The following is a 16057-nucleotide window of genomic DNA, read 5'->3' on the forward strand; positions in this document are numbered from 1 at the left end:
TTAATGTCTGGTTTCTGTAAAGTAAAGAAAATATAGTTATAACTAAGAAAGATAGATGGCATTAGAATAGTAAAGATACCTAAATGACAGTGAAAGCAGCAGTTTGGTATAAAGGTCACTGGACTGGAATAGTAAGCATATTTTATTTGATAACACATTTGAAGACTGGAAAGTGAAAGGAGACATAGGAAACAGGTAAATTTAGGAATAAAGGTAAGCAAGTAGTGAAAGTTTAAGAACTGAGTAATGAGTAGCAGTACAGGTAGGATACGTATAGAGATATCAAGTTAGGGGATTGTCTGCTAGATTGAGTAGCTAATTACAAACCATTGCATCCATCTTTAGCACAGAGGTCCAGCTTTGTAGATAGGTCCCATTTCTGACAGAAGCTGCGCTGGATATTAAAGGAGCATAAAAACATCCCACTCAAAAGCAGGGAGTAAGTGTTAACTGGCTTAGGATGCAGACTAGATCACAGGTTGTGGTTCTAGAAATTTGATGCCCAGGGTTGCTTTTCAGCCATTTCAAGTCAAGGCTTTCGAAGCAGAAGTCTCAATTGACAGGATTCGGGTACTGAAGACAGATGGAGCCACTAATTGCATTTCACACTAGTGGGAAAACATTCCCTAGATGTGTCAACTGTAACTGCTCCTCTGATTTCTTGCCAATGTTTTAAGTGGAATTTTACTGCCTAAGGATTCCAAGGTGTACCTGTTCAGTTTATCCCACACTGTTAGCTCAGTTTACATTTGGCCAGGATTTAGGAGTTTCATCACATCACTGAAAAGAGGGTTAGGCCAAGGCAAGACACTTCTGCTGTACCTGGAGATGAAACCAGGGTCTCTAGCTAAAGTGATGTAATGAGGAAAACTCAAGCCCTTTGGATTTTCCCCAGAGCATACAAAAATGGCGATGTGATGGCAGCCTATGGTCATCCTTCTTAAGGCAGCTGCTGGATCCCACAGACAGGAGTGAGCAAAAACAGGCTACAAAACCTATTAAGTATGAAATACTGAGGCAGTATACTGGGAATGTTTGTGCCAAGCAGGCTCTTGGAGCTAGGCTCAGGTCCTGCCTCTGAAGCAGAATGAGAGATGCTTCAGTGGGTCAACAGGGAGAATCAAATAGCTGACTTGATTAGATGGCAGGGGAAGTGTTTGCTTGACACTGTCAAACCAGGCACAGATAGGAATGCTCCTTCAGTCTAGGAATCCTACTTATTCAGAGTAGCATTTTTTTAAAACTGCTTTAGAAGACAAAACCTAAACAAAAAACAGCTGATATTCATGCCAAAAAGTTAAGTAGTTTAGTGTTCTACTGTACTGGTATTAGTTTCAATCTAGTGCACGTATAATGTTTCCTTACTATCACTTAATCATACCGTATATTGCAGCACTAAAGTAGGGTGGTTTAAACATATTAGATGGGAAAGTACCCTGGTATTACTGGAATTTTGATCCTTTATGGTTGTCATTTATTTTACTTGCTGATTTACAGCCTATGCTGAATTTTAAGTCTCAGGCCAGGAACTGTTCATGAATTACATTTGTGCTACAAGAGGCATAGTAAATTCCTGAATCAGTTTCCAGGATAGAACCAACTCAGCCCATTTGTCCAAGAAATAAGTGAAAAGTGGTCACAAGGCCATGAGTATGAAGACAGGAGGATTCCAACATCTTCCCAATTACTTGGGGAGCAGAGGATAGTAAGGGAATATTTCACATGTGAATTCAGTCCTTTCAAATTGATTTTAAGTATAGGTCTGTAGGGAGCTATGACTTTTCCAAAGAGTGGAATGTCTGCATTTACAGCTGTGCTATAATGGCAATACAGTGCTCATGTATAGGATTTTATTAAGCTTCTCACATGTAACTGAGCATATTCACTATAGGTGAAGTGCTATCAAAGCGCTCATCAGAAGTGCAGTACAATGGTGTCTAAAGAAAAATGTATAGTGTTTTGGAATTTGACTTGCACAAGACAAATTTTTGCAGTTAGTTTTTTTAATTGCTTCCAGTTCATTCCAAGCTCAGTGATGAGACATTTGGCATAAGTTACAATTTGATAACGACCAACATGTGCCAGACATGTACATAATACAAGCAACGTCCAAAGTACATAAAGTAGATATAGTCAACATGTAAAGCAACATAGCCCTCTTACAAGGTCTGCTGTAGGCTTTGAAATGGGCAAAGTTTCAAGAGTGGATCTCAATGGTTAAGCAGTCTCCAGGGTGCAAACAGTATTGCTAATTTTCAAGCCTCTAACAAAAAAGACTTAGGACAAGAGTCTTGAGAACATGAAATAGTTTGAACATCTCAAAGGCCCTCTGCCTCCTAGAGCAATGGCTCTTGCCTGCAACTGCTGTGCAAGTTTACTACAGCATGATGAAAAGTTTAAAAAACATTAATTCCCATAACTGACTTGGAATTAGTCAGTAATGACTTGTTAGAAATAATTTTTGCAGCAGCTGTAGGAATGTGTTCACATTTCATCTCCACTCCATGTTTTTAGTGTAAGATTCAATATTAATACCAGAATAGAAGTAGTTTTACAATCACCACCATTGGAGACCATTATTCCAGTGACTGCCATTTTACCACAGCAGAATAATTCTGGCATTAAAGCATCAAGTGAAGAACTCACAATAGTGTACTGGGGTAAACAAACTGGCTCAGATACTAGAGCAGCAGCATTAGGCATCTCACTTCCATTTGGAGCACTCTGAGAAACCCACTCTTCGGACATTAAATCTAGTCACAGGACCCACAAAGAAGTCAGTAAGTCTGAATGCTAGTTAGGATTATGTCCTTTGCCCCACATGCACCAAATGCAGTATAGGACTCAACAGGTTTTGACTACAGTAGATTAATATACACTTGTGAAAACCTGCTATAATGATGTTATTCATAGTGTTGAAGCAGAAATCCTTTTTCTGCAGCTTGGAGTAATCTTCCAAGTGTGATGTCCAATTTAGGGAACTGTTGCACTGAAGCCACCAAAGGAGTGAAGTAAACCTTCAGTTTGGCAGTAAAAGTAGAATGCCAATTCTTATAAGTGAAGAGAATTGCTAATAATCACAGCCTCCAAAAGGAAGTTATGAATCTACATACTACATGTACAGTATTAGTAGGTTTGTCTAAAGTTTTTCAAAGCAACATTTTAGAGATTGCCTTTAAAATCAGGGATATATCCTTTAAGTACTTGAAAAGCATAAAAATGTCCCTTCCCCCCCAAAAGCCAGGCTGATACAATCTACTTTAGTTCCAAAAATATTTTAAACCCACAAACAAGCTATTTTATCAAATTGATATAAAGCTAAGTGCTAAGTAAAAGCACATCTGGTGGAAACGGACAGTGAAGAACATTACAAATGTGCTTAGTTTTTGCTTGCAGCATCTGGCAGTGGGTAGCAGGACAAAGGCAGGAATCTCACTGGGTCTCCTCCTGTATCTGTTCCGTAATAGTTTCTGTGGCACTAGCATTGGCAGCTGAGTTTAAGACTTCTCCAAAGTCACCTCCAGCAGGCTTGGTTCCTCCAACTTTAGACTAAAATACAAATAGTTTTAGATAAACCCTTCAGAAAGTATAACTGCAAATACAGTTAGATAAGTATTTTAACAAACAAGTTTTGCAATAAACAATACCTTCATGTCAAGATTGTTTGGGGGAATTTATCCTTTGGAGGCAGTTTTTCCAGGATCAGACTGCCTCTACAATAATTGAGGTAGGAGCAGCACTCAGTGCGACTTGGTGGAAGAAGCTAGGTGGAGAAACACTGAAGGAAATGTTGCAACCCTCCAATCATTAGCTTAACATATAGGTCTCCCTTAGCCTTTAGTACTGCAAAAATTCTCCTGATCAGATTGTTGCAACAGCCCATACTCATATGCTCTATGAAGATTGTACAACTTCAAGTTGAGATCCTACATTTGTTTTAACTCAAAAATGTTCCAAAACCTGATTAGCTTTTGTTCTGTATCATCCTGGGGGATGTCCAAGAAAAACATTCAGCCTCAAGGACTGAAGCTCTCTGGTGTTTTGGTGGAGCACATTCACTACTACACCCCTTCAGATGGTGTGTAACACACTTACCACACATCATTCGCATATACCTCCATCCCTCCCCTCTAGTGAGATTCATTCCCAGAGTTCATGGAAGGAGAAGTTCCTAAACTCCCTTAGATTGCAACAGGCCATTATACAGGATGCCAAAAGGGGAAAGGAGTTCCTTATGCACTTTTCCCCAACCCCAAATTCCTATACAAGAAACAGTCTGGTCCATAATATGAAGGCCTTTATACCAAAACGTTAGTTGGAACAGCCACACAATGTTGATCTCTGCTTATTGAGGCCTCAGCCCCAATTTCAGCCTCCTTTCCTGAAAGTGAAGTCTAAGAGCATGTACATTTTACAACAGAATTGCACACCTATATTCCTTACTTTCTGATGCTAACATGCAAGAGTTTGCGTTCCCAGTGTAAGCTGGAACAAAGCTTTTCAGTCCTGAAGTTAAAAATCAGTATAGATTCTGGATATACAAAGACTAGGTTCTCTATTATGCGTGAAAGGCAGTTTCCTGGACAACCTTTATTGAATGAAGTATCTTAGAACCTCACTGTATTAAAAATGCAAGTTTGTGTTGTGGTGGGATTATTTGCAACTTGTCTGGAAAGACATGATTAATGTAAACTTTGGGAAGTGTTACAAGCTTCAAAGGACTCTTTAAAACAATGGTCTAAGACAAGAGTGAGCTGTTAATGGAGTAGGTTTCCTAGGAAATATTTGGGAGGAGGGGAATGCAAATATCCACCTCCAGACCTGATCTTCTGAAGCTTTGACCTGGGATGGGGATCTTTGCCTACAACTTACCTGTTCAAGATCAATACCCAAATGACATAAAAAGAGCAACTCAATTCATAGTGTGCAGGTTCTGCACCACGGCAGTTATCAACTTGTAACTAGAGAAAAAACCCTTGGTGGGGTTTGAAGGGCTGTTCTCTGGCCAGAGCCCTGCTTGGAGTTGGGATGATCTCTGATAAGCGTATTTGCATGCAAGTTTGCTATTTTGTATGTTCTCTCACTAATGCTTTCCCCTTAATAAATGTCCTTGCTTAGAAAGAGCTGTGCGCTAACTTAATTATGGTCAGTTACATTGCTTACCATCAGAGGAGCAAAAGTAAAGCTGGTGAATTTCCAGCGTAGGCAGGGAGCTGTGCAGCCTGGAAATATTTTGGGGTCAGGAGGGAGAGAGATGTATGTTTCTATCCAAGAGGTAATGGCAGGGAGTCAGAAAGAGTGGCCTTTTTTGGACCACATAGGAGAAATACAGGTGCAATTGCCTTGAACTGAAACAGCATGATCCAGCCCATTTGTGCTGTTCTGAGCATACAAGTAGACCAGAGAGCAGTTGTCTTCCCAACTGGGGATTTGCTGGCAAAAAAGCTATCATAGTTGGCTATACCCCTGCATTTCATAGCATTAATTTACTTGGTTGTCAAATGACTACATTGGATTTTCAAAGAGTAACTTAAGAGGTTAGTTGCCCAGCTGCCATTGAATTTTAAGGGAAGGGATTTGAGCACCACATTTAGGGTCCTTCAAAAGTCCCAGCTTAAGTCTCTCATAAAACAACTGTTTCCAGAGGCAGCTAGTTAGATTTACCTTTAAGTTTTCAACCTTTTCTTCAAATGACTTGAAAGTAGAAGAATTTCTAGGGGGAAAAAAAAGCCAGTGGTTAGTTTCTTAGAGTGAGAACACGAGCATAGTAATACTAGGTTAGTTTTGAGACAATGCATCCATGTTTCCCTGTCCTATGTCAACATGCTTTTGACAGCCCTCAGATTAATGTATCTTTTGGATAGTAGTTTTTGTACACTTCGCAAACCGTTACTTTAGACCTAAATTGTACAGTTGAAGAGCTTCAAATACAACCTATGTCTAGAGCTTTCAACTGTAAGCCAAGCAGCTCATTTTATTACTACCTTTGAGGCAGTAAAGATATTACTCTTTACACTGCTTAATAGCAGGAGAAAAAAAGAAGAAGAAAAAAATAAGTTTTCAGTGAAGTTACTCATTGCTTGTAACTCAGTGACAGTACCCTTTACAAAAGGTAAGGGGGTAAGGTACTGTATAATGCCAGATTTAACTTGTCATTAGTGACTTTTCAATGACTCTTCAAACAGGTTGACAACTGTTGTCTTAGAAAAGTTGCTAGCTCAGTAAGACAATTTAGTCACATCCAGTCACTCTAGAGGCTAGTGAGTGATTGTTAAAGACAACTCATTATAATATGTGTGTCTCAAAGTTAAAGAAAGGTTATTTACCCTGTCCCTCTGGAGACCGCCACTGTCAACAGTAATAAGTATTCTCCTCCCCATCTCTCACAGGTAGAGATAATTAAACTATGAAAAGTTAAAATGCAATACCCTAAGATAAAAAACAGTGTTTAGTCATAGCCTAGACAAGGGGTGAAATTTTGTCCCCACTGAAGTAAATGGCAAACATGGACTTCAGTAGGGTCAGTAAGTCACCCAAGGATTCTATATCAATTGCCACCAACTTGCAGTGCGACCTTGTGCCTTAATCTGTGTCACCAGATGGAGAAATGCTTACTTCTGATGCAGCCAGCCTTAGTGTTTGTAATGTACTCTGAACCTTATTTACAGGGTGCAAAATATTAGGAGTTTTAGGTTTGGAGTAAGGCCTTTACTTCAATTTTCCCTTGCTCAGTGTCCATTTAAGATGCCCCACATTTAATCTTTGTTACTCTGAATATGCATTTATACGGTAGGCATGTACACCACTCCTTGTTTGGGAAATTGACACTAAGCTATATGAAGTTGTATCTGCATGCTTTTTGATCAAAGCAGGATTTTGGAAGGAGGGAGGCAAGGTAAGCAATTAAAGTCAGCAAGAGAAAAAGAAAACTGAGGTCAGAGGCCAAACTGCTTACTTTCCTATGAGTTAGTAAGAAAGTAAGTCTCCATTTTAGAAGAGCTGTAGACAGTTCGGAATTTGAAATCATTTAGTAGCATAATATTTCTAAGAAAAAGACTATTCAGCTTCTCACCATAAGCGAATATCATGTCTAGGATGTGTAATTGCCAATAGAACAAGTTCAAAGAAATAATGAACTTTCTGCAAGAACATTCAGTACAGCAAATTGTTCTAAAAACCAAGATGTTTCCATGTATTTAATTCTACACATGTGGGTGGGATGGGGGAAGGAAAGAGGATCAGTTCAACTAGTAAGAGACAATACACATCCAATAGCTGAATTACATACTAAAACATACATTACCTCATAACAGGCATGCTAATTGAATGTTGTATGGAGCGTATACTAAGTGTCAGCATTAAGAAAAGGAGAGAGAGTGAAGTTAGTTATGATCAATTATGAAAAGCAATTTGCTTAGAAACCCTTTGCATCAGGTTCCATGGAAAGAATCTTTCTCCCCATGATTGAAGATGTCTGAGACTACGATTTTCCCAAGCGCAGTTTCAAATAAACTGGAGTCATGCACACATTCATAAAGAATATGCAAGAGTGTAGTAATACTTTATTTAAAATATGCCAGTTAAAATGTACATTCTGCATAGTTGCAACATAATTCCTTTGTCCTTTTTTAATCTACCCATTAAGTTTTCAGACAGTGAGAAACATGCTAAGTTTGCAATTCTAGTAGTGTCAAGTGAATGCCAAAAGCTATCGTTCACATTCCCTCCCCTTGAATGATGCTTACATTAAAGGGTAAATTCTCTCAGACTATCACAACATTAATTGCAATGGACTCCTGCATATGGAGTAGCAAAACTACAAGTCCGTATGGATCCAGGAGCTGAATTTTAGTTCACTAGCACCATTTAGAAACAGCTCTGTTTCGTGGACTGTCAATCCATTACCTTTCACTAGGATTAGAGTCATAGTAACTCAAACAGGCCTAGTTTCAACTACAGCTGGTTGGGAAGTTTCCAACAAAATAGTTGGACATATCAGTCCCAGAAAAGCCAATAGCTTGGTGGTTAGGGCATTCACCTAGGATGTGTCAGACCCAGGGTCATGTCCCAGCTCTGATTTAGGTCTTTGTTTTGTCCCAGTGTGGAACAGGAAAACAGTTTGAAAGCTCAAATTTGTGTAACAGGAAAACAGTTTCTTGCCCAGCTCTAACCTTAACTTTGTTTTTGAGGAACCACAAGCTTATTCTTCATACTTGTTAAATCTTATCCCTGCCAATACATCCAACTCATCACTAGGAGTATCGTTAGTGATATAGTTTAAGTGATGTGGACAACTGCTCATTAGAAAGAGTCATTAGGAGGGTCATAGGCCCAATAGCAACTAGATTGTTTCAGACAGTAATAACTTGAGCCAATTTAATCCTCCCTAGGAAAAGCTCAGCATTCTTATTTTTAATTCCCCATCCCCCCAAATATTTAGTCCTACTCTACTGTAGATGTGTAGTCTGTACTAGTTGAGTACCATACCAGCTTCAGTAGAGCAGTTTTGCTGGACATGTGTCTTCTCCAACCATACCTGGATGCTTAATCTTGAATCACGAGTCAATACTTTCATATGAGAGTTCTCATCACTGGCAGCTCAGCTCATTTTGATGGCAACTCAGTCTCCCCTAAATTAGGGCCTCAGTGGTAGAGCCACTTTGGTACTAATGAAAAGGTTCCAGAATAGGTTTAGAATGTAAGGATTTCTGGAGATGTTTAGACACCAAAGAGATAAAAAGCTTTAAGATAAGCCAGGACATGTTGCTAACTGAACATGTGACTGAAGATTGACTTGCAGTATATGGCACTACTACCCAAACTCTGTCAGCTAGTTGTTTGCTGAGGTTGTCTGTGCTCCAATCAGGTTTATTCATTGTTTCACCCTGTGTATATCTGCTGCCTATGTCCCTGTAGGAGACCCAGCTTCTAATAATTAGATTTTTAGAGTCTATTTTATCCTCTGCCTTCAGGATGAGTCACCACTTCTGTATTGAGTCCCATTATGTTATAAGAGGATTGGCACAGATCCCAACTTTGCTGGATGCCAAGTTTCTGCTCAATACGTTTTCTAATGCACGCAATAGTTACATTTTTCCAGCAGTGGTCAGCCACCTGTCTGACCCTGTAAGAGGCTCTCACCTCTAGAGATGGGAGTCTTTTTTTTTTTAAATAAAAAAAGTAGGATGCCTACTCTTCCCCTGATATTACAGTCTACAAACCCACCCACACATACCTACAGGAAAGTTAGTGTACAAAGACTGACCTTCAAGGATAGCATTTGCATTGTCTTTTGAGAGACATGTACTGTAAATACAAGCGTCAGTGTTCAGCTTTCGGTGGAGAAGTTTTCATGGACCTCAAAAACCATGCACAGTTCTGGAAATAGTTTAACTCCCATAGTACCAGAAATCATGTTTGTTATGTAGCTATGATGTGTTTTCAGTAACTCAGCCCAGACAACTGTTTTAGAATGAAGCATATTTTTGAATTAGTAGCAGTTAAGTTACTTTGGTTTCCAAGTTTGACTTACAAGTCCAATGTTACACTTAGCCAGGTCATAGCATACCCAGATACAGGATGTGATCCGAGAAGATATTCTCTGGAAGGACACCAGGAGGCTCTTCATCCTTTCCGCCACAACAAATTGCTGGTTCAACTTGTGGAACAGTTTTGTTCGTTCAACATAAAAAGCCAAAGCCAGCCAAATATTCAGGGAGTGAAGCCTCTGCTCACGGCTGTTGGCATGGGGCTTCAGGAAAGACTGGGAGAAATAGGTCTTTGTTGGTGTGAAAGTTGGAGACCAACCCTACTTGGTGTTCCTCCCGAAGGTGAAGTTGCACTTTGTCCTTATAAAAAGGTAGTATATTGGGCGGAGTGGTCAGATGTGAGGGCCTTGAGCTCAGAGACCTCCTGGCTGAAATTATGGCAACTAGGATTAGGCCACTTTATAAGACAGGTAAAAAGTAAAGTAAAGTAAAGTAGTTGAGCATGTCGCTAGTGGTTTGAATGGAGGTCCCCCCAGCAGCCGTGAGTGTACCAGGTTAATGTCCCAAGATGGGAGTGGACTGCTGGATTTGAGGGTATAGGCTGTCTATCCCTTTAAGAAATCACCGCATCATAGGGTTAGCGAAAACGGAGAGGCCCAACTCTCCTGGGTGAAAAGCCGAGATGGCAGCCAGGTGAATCTTTATCGACAAGTTGGACAGGCCTTGCTGTTTCAACCTTAGTAGGTAGTTCAAGACCGAAGGAGGACCGAAGATTGCAATGGAAGGATACGGCTCTGCGAACACAAAATAGAGAATCTTTTCCACTTGGCTAAGTAGGCCGCCCTGGTCGATGGTTTTCTGCTGCCAATAAGAACTTCCCTAATGGGGTTTGAGCATGCAAGCTTGCGTGGATTCTCCTTCCAAGCAAGGAGATGGAGAGATTCGAGATTGCAGTGTTGGAGCTGGCCGTGATGTTGAGTAATGGAGGTCTGGAACGAACAGCAGGGCGATTGGAGTCTTCATCGAGAATTCCAGCAACATGGTGGACCAATGCTGGCATGGTCAGGCTGGTGCTACCAGGATGAGAGGCCCCATCGCTCTGAATCTTGAGGAGGACCTTGTGAATAAGTGGGATTGGGCGGGGCGGGGGGGGGGGGGAAGAGAAGAGGAGGAGAGAAGTGATAACATGTAGAAGAGCTGGTCCTTCCATGGGAGAAGAAATGCACCTGCCAGTGAGCCCTGGCTGTGGCTCAGGAAGGAGCAGAATTAGAGGCACTTCCTATTGCTCCTTGTGGTGAACAACTCAACTTGGGGAAGACCCCACCATTAGACGATATCATTTATTAAGTCCAGGCGAATGGGCCATTTGTGGTTGTGAAAAGACCTGCTGAGATGGTCTGCTAGTTCATTCTGAGATCCGTGGAGTTAGGAAGCTTCCAGAAGCATTGGAGCGTGTTATGCAGAACTCCCAGAGCTTGCAGGCTTCCTGACATAGGGGAGAGGAGCGCACTTCACCCTGTCTGTTGATATAAAACAATCGCTGTTGTGTTGTTGGTCAGGACTGATATGCATTTGCCCTCCAGATGAGGCCGAATGGTCTGACATGCCAGATGAACCGCTCTCAGCTCTCTGACGTTCATGTGAAGCAACAGCTCCTCTAGAGACTAGAGGCCTTGAGTTCTGTGCTCTCCGAGGTGAGCTTCCCACCGCATCAGCAATGTGTCGGTGACCAGTCATAACAAAGGGTATGGTTTGGAGAATGGGATGCTTATACACACCATGCGAGGGTCAAGCCACCACTGAAGAGGCTTGAGAACCATTGGTGGAAGCATGACTGCCCTGTCTAGACTGTTTGCTTGGTCGATATACAGATGGCAGCCAAGCCTAGAGAGGTCTGAGTTTGAGCCGTGTATGCTGGACCACGTATGTGCACAACACCATGTGTCCTAGGAGTTTCAGACAGTGGTTGTAGGAAACTGCTGAAGTCTTGTGTGTCATGTATGGCCTGAAAACATGACTGAGGTAGAAATGCTCTGGCCTGTCTCAAGTCTAGCACTGCCTCTATGAACTTTATTCTCTGAGTAGGGGTGAGCATTGACTTTTGAGTATTTAGCAGGAGACCCAGTGAGTCAAAGGTCGATCTTATCAGGTTGACCTGCTAATCCACTTGTGTCCTAGAATGTCCCTTCACTAACCAGTCGTCGAGGTATGGGAATACCTGAACCTGTCTTTTCTGCAGGAAGGCAGCCCTGACTGACATGCATTTGGTGAACACCTGAGGTACTGATATTATATAGATAGATCTATATCTACATCTATCTCAGAACTGGAAGGGACCTTGAAAGGTCATTGAGTCCAGTCCCCTGCCTTCACTAGCCGGACCAAGTACTGTCCTTGACAGTTTGTTTGCCCCAGATCCCTAAATGGCCCCCTCAAGGATTGAACTCACAACCCTGGGTTTAGCAGGCCAATGCTCAAACCACTGAGCTATCCCTCCCCCCCATAACAGACCAAACAGGAGCACTGAGAATTGGTAGTGAGCACCCCCCCATTACAAACCTTAGGAAGTCCATGTGGGGAGGGATTATGGAAATATGCATCCTTCAAAATTGAGGGCAGCATACTAATCTCCAGGATCCAGGGAAGGAATAATGGTGGCTAGAGAGACCATCTGAAACTTTAGCTTCTTCATGAACCTGTGAAGTTGCACAGGTCCAGGATGGGTCTGAGCCACCCCCCCCCCCCCCCGCCCTTTGCTTTCAGTATTAGGAAATACTGGGAGTAAAGACCCCTTGCCCCTGAGCTCCAGCAGAACCTCCTCCATGGCTCCTGCTGATAGGAGTGTTTGTACCTCCTGCATAAGGAATTGCTTGTGAGAAGGGTCCCTGAAGGGGGTGCGGGGGCAGCTCAGGGGAGGGAGGAGGGAAAGAAAATTGGAGGTAATATCCCATTTCTACCCTGCAAAGGTCCTAATGGTCTGAGGTGATTTGGGACCAAGCCCGGTATAAATGGGATAGATGTGCCAAAAAAGGAAGGAAGGATCCAGTTGGCTGGCTGGCAAGTCTTCCTCAGGCACATCTTCAAAAAGGCCTGCCTAGGCCTGGTGGCTGTTTGGACAAGCCAGATCCCTGGTTGTTTGGAGCTTGGGGTTGGCAAGGCCGCCTTCAACTGTGGTCCTGTTTGGGCTAGCCTTGGTAGGGAAGAGGCATAGGCTGAGGCTTAAAATGCCACGTTGAGTGGCCGGGGTGTGCAGCCCCAGTGATCTCAGACTGGCTTGGGAGTCCTTTAAGCTACGCAGCTTAAAGTCAGTCTTCTCTGAGAATAACATGGCCTCCTCAAAAGGGAGGTCTTGTATTGTCTGTTGAACCTTCCCAGCTAGGGCCAAGGCCTGCAGCCAGGAGCAGCGACATTTCTATGCCTGATGACATGGCACGAGTTGCTGCATCTGCATAGTCCAGCGCTGCCTGTAATGAGGTCCTGGCCACAGCCTTGCCCTCATCTACAGGGGCAGAGAACTCAGACTTGGAGTCCACAGAAACCAGCTCAGTAAACGTGGATAGCATGTCCCAAGACTTAAAAAACTGTAGTGGCTAAGGATCGCCTGCTGGTTAGCAATGCAAAGCTGGAGCCCTCCAGTGGAGGGCACCTTCCTCCCAAAGAGGTCCAGCTTCTGTGTGTCCTTAGCCTGTGGGGTGGGTCCTTGCTGCCCCTGCCTCTCCTACTCAGTGACTGCCGCCACCAAAGAGTCCAGCGGGGGGGAGGGAGGGGTGAGTGAAGAGGTATTTGTACCCCTTAGAGGGTACAAAATACTTTCTCTCGACCCCTTTTGCTGTAGGGGTCAGGGAAGCTGGAGTTTGCCAGAGTGTCTTTGTTTTCCTGTATGGTCTTGATTTGGGGGGGAGGGGGGGAGGAGAAGAGGAAGAGAGCCACCCTGGTGGGACCTGCCTGAGCTAAAAACGTCCACTATTGGGTCTGAAACCTCAGTGACCTCTTCCATCTGGATACCCAGATTCTGTGCCACCCATTTTAACAGCTCAAGATGGACTCTGCTGTCCTGTGGAGGAGTCCCAAAGAGGTTCCCCCTACTGCCTCCTCAGATGACGAGGATGCCCAGGCCAGTGCTGTCCCCTCCTGTCTGTCTGGCTCCTTGAAGTGTTGATAAGCTGCTGCACCAGAGTTGGTGCCAGAAATGTTGGTAGAGCTGGATACAGTGCCAGGAGTGGCACTGGCGCTGGTAACGATGGCCGAGCCATGGGAAGAGACCCTGCTCCGGGACTTCGCTTGTTCCTCGGACATGACCGAGAAAGATTGCCCGGAGACAGATCCCTGGCACTGGTGGTATGGCCACAGGGTCCTGAAAGGCTACTGCACCAGCACTTGTGGCCACAGTGGCAGATGCTACCACAGCACCAGAGAGAAAGTTTGGGTCATGTCTGGCCTCTGGTGTACCCGTCCTCCACTCCGGCTCCTTGATGTGTGGAGAGAGTGTGCCAGGGACAGGGTGAGCAGTGCCGTGTCAACAAGGGTTTGCCTCTGGATGGCACAGTGGTCTCTGATGCCAGAGGCTTCAGGGCTGATGGTCTCTTGGGCAAGAAGATCCCTTCCCACCTTGAAGGTCTCTGGGGTAGAGGGAAGGTCCCTCTTTCACTGGCACCAGACTCGATGGGCCCGCTTGTGGACTCTGAGTAGACAGTGCCGTTTGTTGCACTGCTGTAGAGTGGCCCGGCACAGGTCGCACTCCCTTAGCTGGCTCATGCTCTAGCGCTCAAGAGGGGGTGCACCCCGTCAGTCTTCCTGTGCTTCTTATGAGGCACAGGTGACTGGGAGTGGTGCCGAGACTCTATGCACAGGGCAGTCTTCGGTGCTGGGGAGTGCTAGTGCCAAGTCCCAGGACTCTCTAGTCCCAGAGTCCTTCCTCGGTGCAGCCTCCCTAATCACAGCTGGTGGATTGTGCACTGATGCAGAGGAGCCCAGTGCCAGTTCCACAGGGCTCGTCTCAGATTGTGGCCGCAGGGCTGCCTGCATCAGCAGCAGCTTCAATCTGTGGTCACTTTCTTTTTTAGTGCAGGGATGAAAACTCCTGCAGATCTTACACCTGTCCATTTAATGGGATACTCAGCCTGTAAAGTGTCTGGGTTGCCCCGGGCAACAGTTTTTGGCAGACTCCATATGGTTTAAACCCCGGGACCAAGGCATGTCCCAGGAAGGGGAAAAATGGGGAGAACCATCCTCAGTAACAAACAAACATTTACACTACAATAACTATCTAAAACTATTTACAAGAGAAAGCAAGCAAAAGCTATTAGGGGATCACTCAAGCAAGAGAGAAAGCACTCCAACAACTTTCACTGGCAGTAAGAAGGAACTGGACAGGCAGTGGGTTGGCAGGGCCCTATTTGCAGCACCATGAAGGCACAACTCCAGGGTGCTCCATAGCCGACCTGATGGGTGCTGCTAGGGGAAAAACCTTCTGGTGACAGTGCACGTGGCATGCACACACCTAACTGTAATGGATATGAGCAAGCACTTGAAGCAAAGTGTAGGTCCACTACTTAGTGGGGAAGGAGCGCTAGTGATGGACAACACCAAGAAGGCTGAGGGTTTAATGCCTATTTGTTAGGCATTAAACGTATTTGTATTCAAAACAGCAAGGCCTGAGGAAACTTATCCTAGGGAAGAACAATGGGGGGAGGGGGGAAATCTTCAAACTGATAGCAATTAACTTTGAAAAAAGTCATGAAGGATGGGTGAGGTCCCTGAGGGCTAGAGAAGGGCAAATATTGTTCCCCTTTTTAAAGACTGGTCTGAAGTCGAAAGGTACTAAGGACCCTGGAACTAACTTCAATACCTGAAAACGTACTGGAACAAATTATTAAATAATCAGTTTGTCAGCACCTTGAGACTTTGAGTTATAAGGAATTGACAGCATGGATCGGTCAAGAACAAATCATGCCAAACAAAGCTAAATTTCCTTCTTTGACAGGGTTGCTGGATAAATGGGCTGAGGAAGCAGTAAATGTGATTTTGACAATCCTGCATGATATTCTCATAAGCAAACTAGGGAAATGTGATATAGATTATATCATCATCAAGGTGCATACACAATGGTTGAAAGACCACACTCAGTAGTTCTCAGTTGTTCACTGTCAAACTGGGAGGACATAGCTAGTGGGGACCTGCAGAGGGCTGTCCTGGCTCATTCTATTCAACATTACCACTAATGATTTGATAATGGAGTGGAGAGTATGCTTAAAGTTTGCATGTGACACCAAACTGGGAAGGGTTGCAAGCACTTCGGAAGACAGGATTAGAAGTCAAAATGACCTTGATAAGTTAGAGAATTGATCTGAAAGCAGCATGAAGAAATTTAATAGACATGAGTACTGCACTTACAGGAACGAAACAAAAAAATGCTCAGCTACAAAATGTGGAGTAACTAGCTAGGCAGTAGTACTGCTGAAAAGGATCTGGGGGATTATAGTGGATCACAAATTGAATAAGACAATATTGTGATGAAGTTGCAAAAAAAGGCCAATATTCTGAGGTGTGTTGACAGGAGTGTTATATGG

The 16057-nt window shown here is 43.6% G+C and overlaps 1 protein-coding gene across 5 annotated transcripts in view; it reads right to left on the bottom strand.

Annotated features, from left to right (window-relative positions):
* TPD52 (tumor protein D52) overlaps positions 1-16057 on the bottom strand; it is a 203056-nt gene that overhangs the window by 132742 nt on the left and 54257 nt on the right. For 2 of the 5 annotated variants that reach the window (XM_042844735.2, XM_024102809.3), the window contains exons 5-7: positions 7304-7345; positions 5665-5713; positions 1986-3549 (exon numbers count right to left, since the gene is read on the bottom strand). In XM_042844735.2, the coding sequence (XP_042700669.1) occupies positions 3433-3549; positions 5665-5713; positions 7304-7345 (208 nt within the window). In that variant the 3' untranslated portion in view covers positions 1986-3432. Of the gene's footprint in view, positions 1-1985; positions 3550-5664; positions 5714-7303; positions 7346-16057 lie in introns of those variants that run through there. The other 3 variants (XM_065585796.1, XM_024102810.3, XM_042844739.2) reach the window with 2 other exon arrangements.

Source organism: Chrysemys picta, chromosome 2, assembly GCF_011386835.1.
Source record: "Chrysemys picta bellii isolate R12L10 chromosome 2, ASM1138683v2, whole genome shotgun sequence".
Lineage (NCBI taxonomy): Eukaryota > Metazoa > Chordata > Testudines > Emydidae > Chrysemys > Chrysemys picta.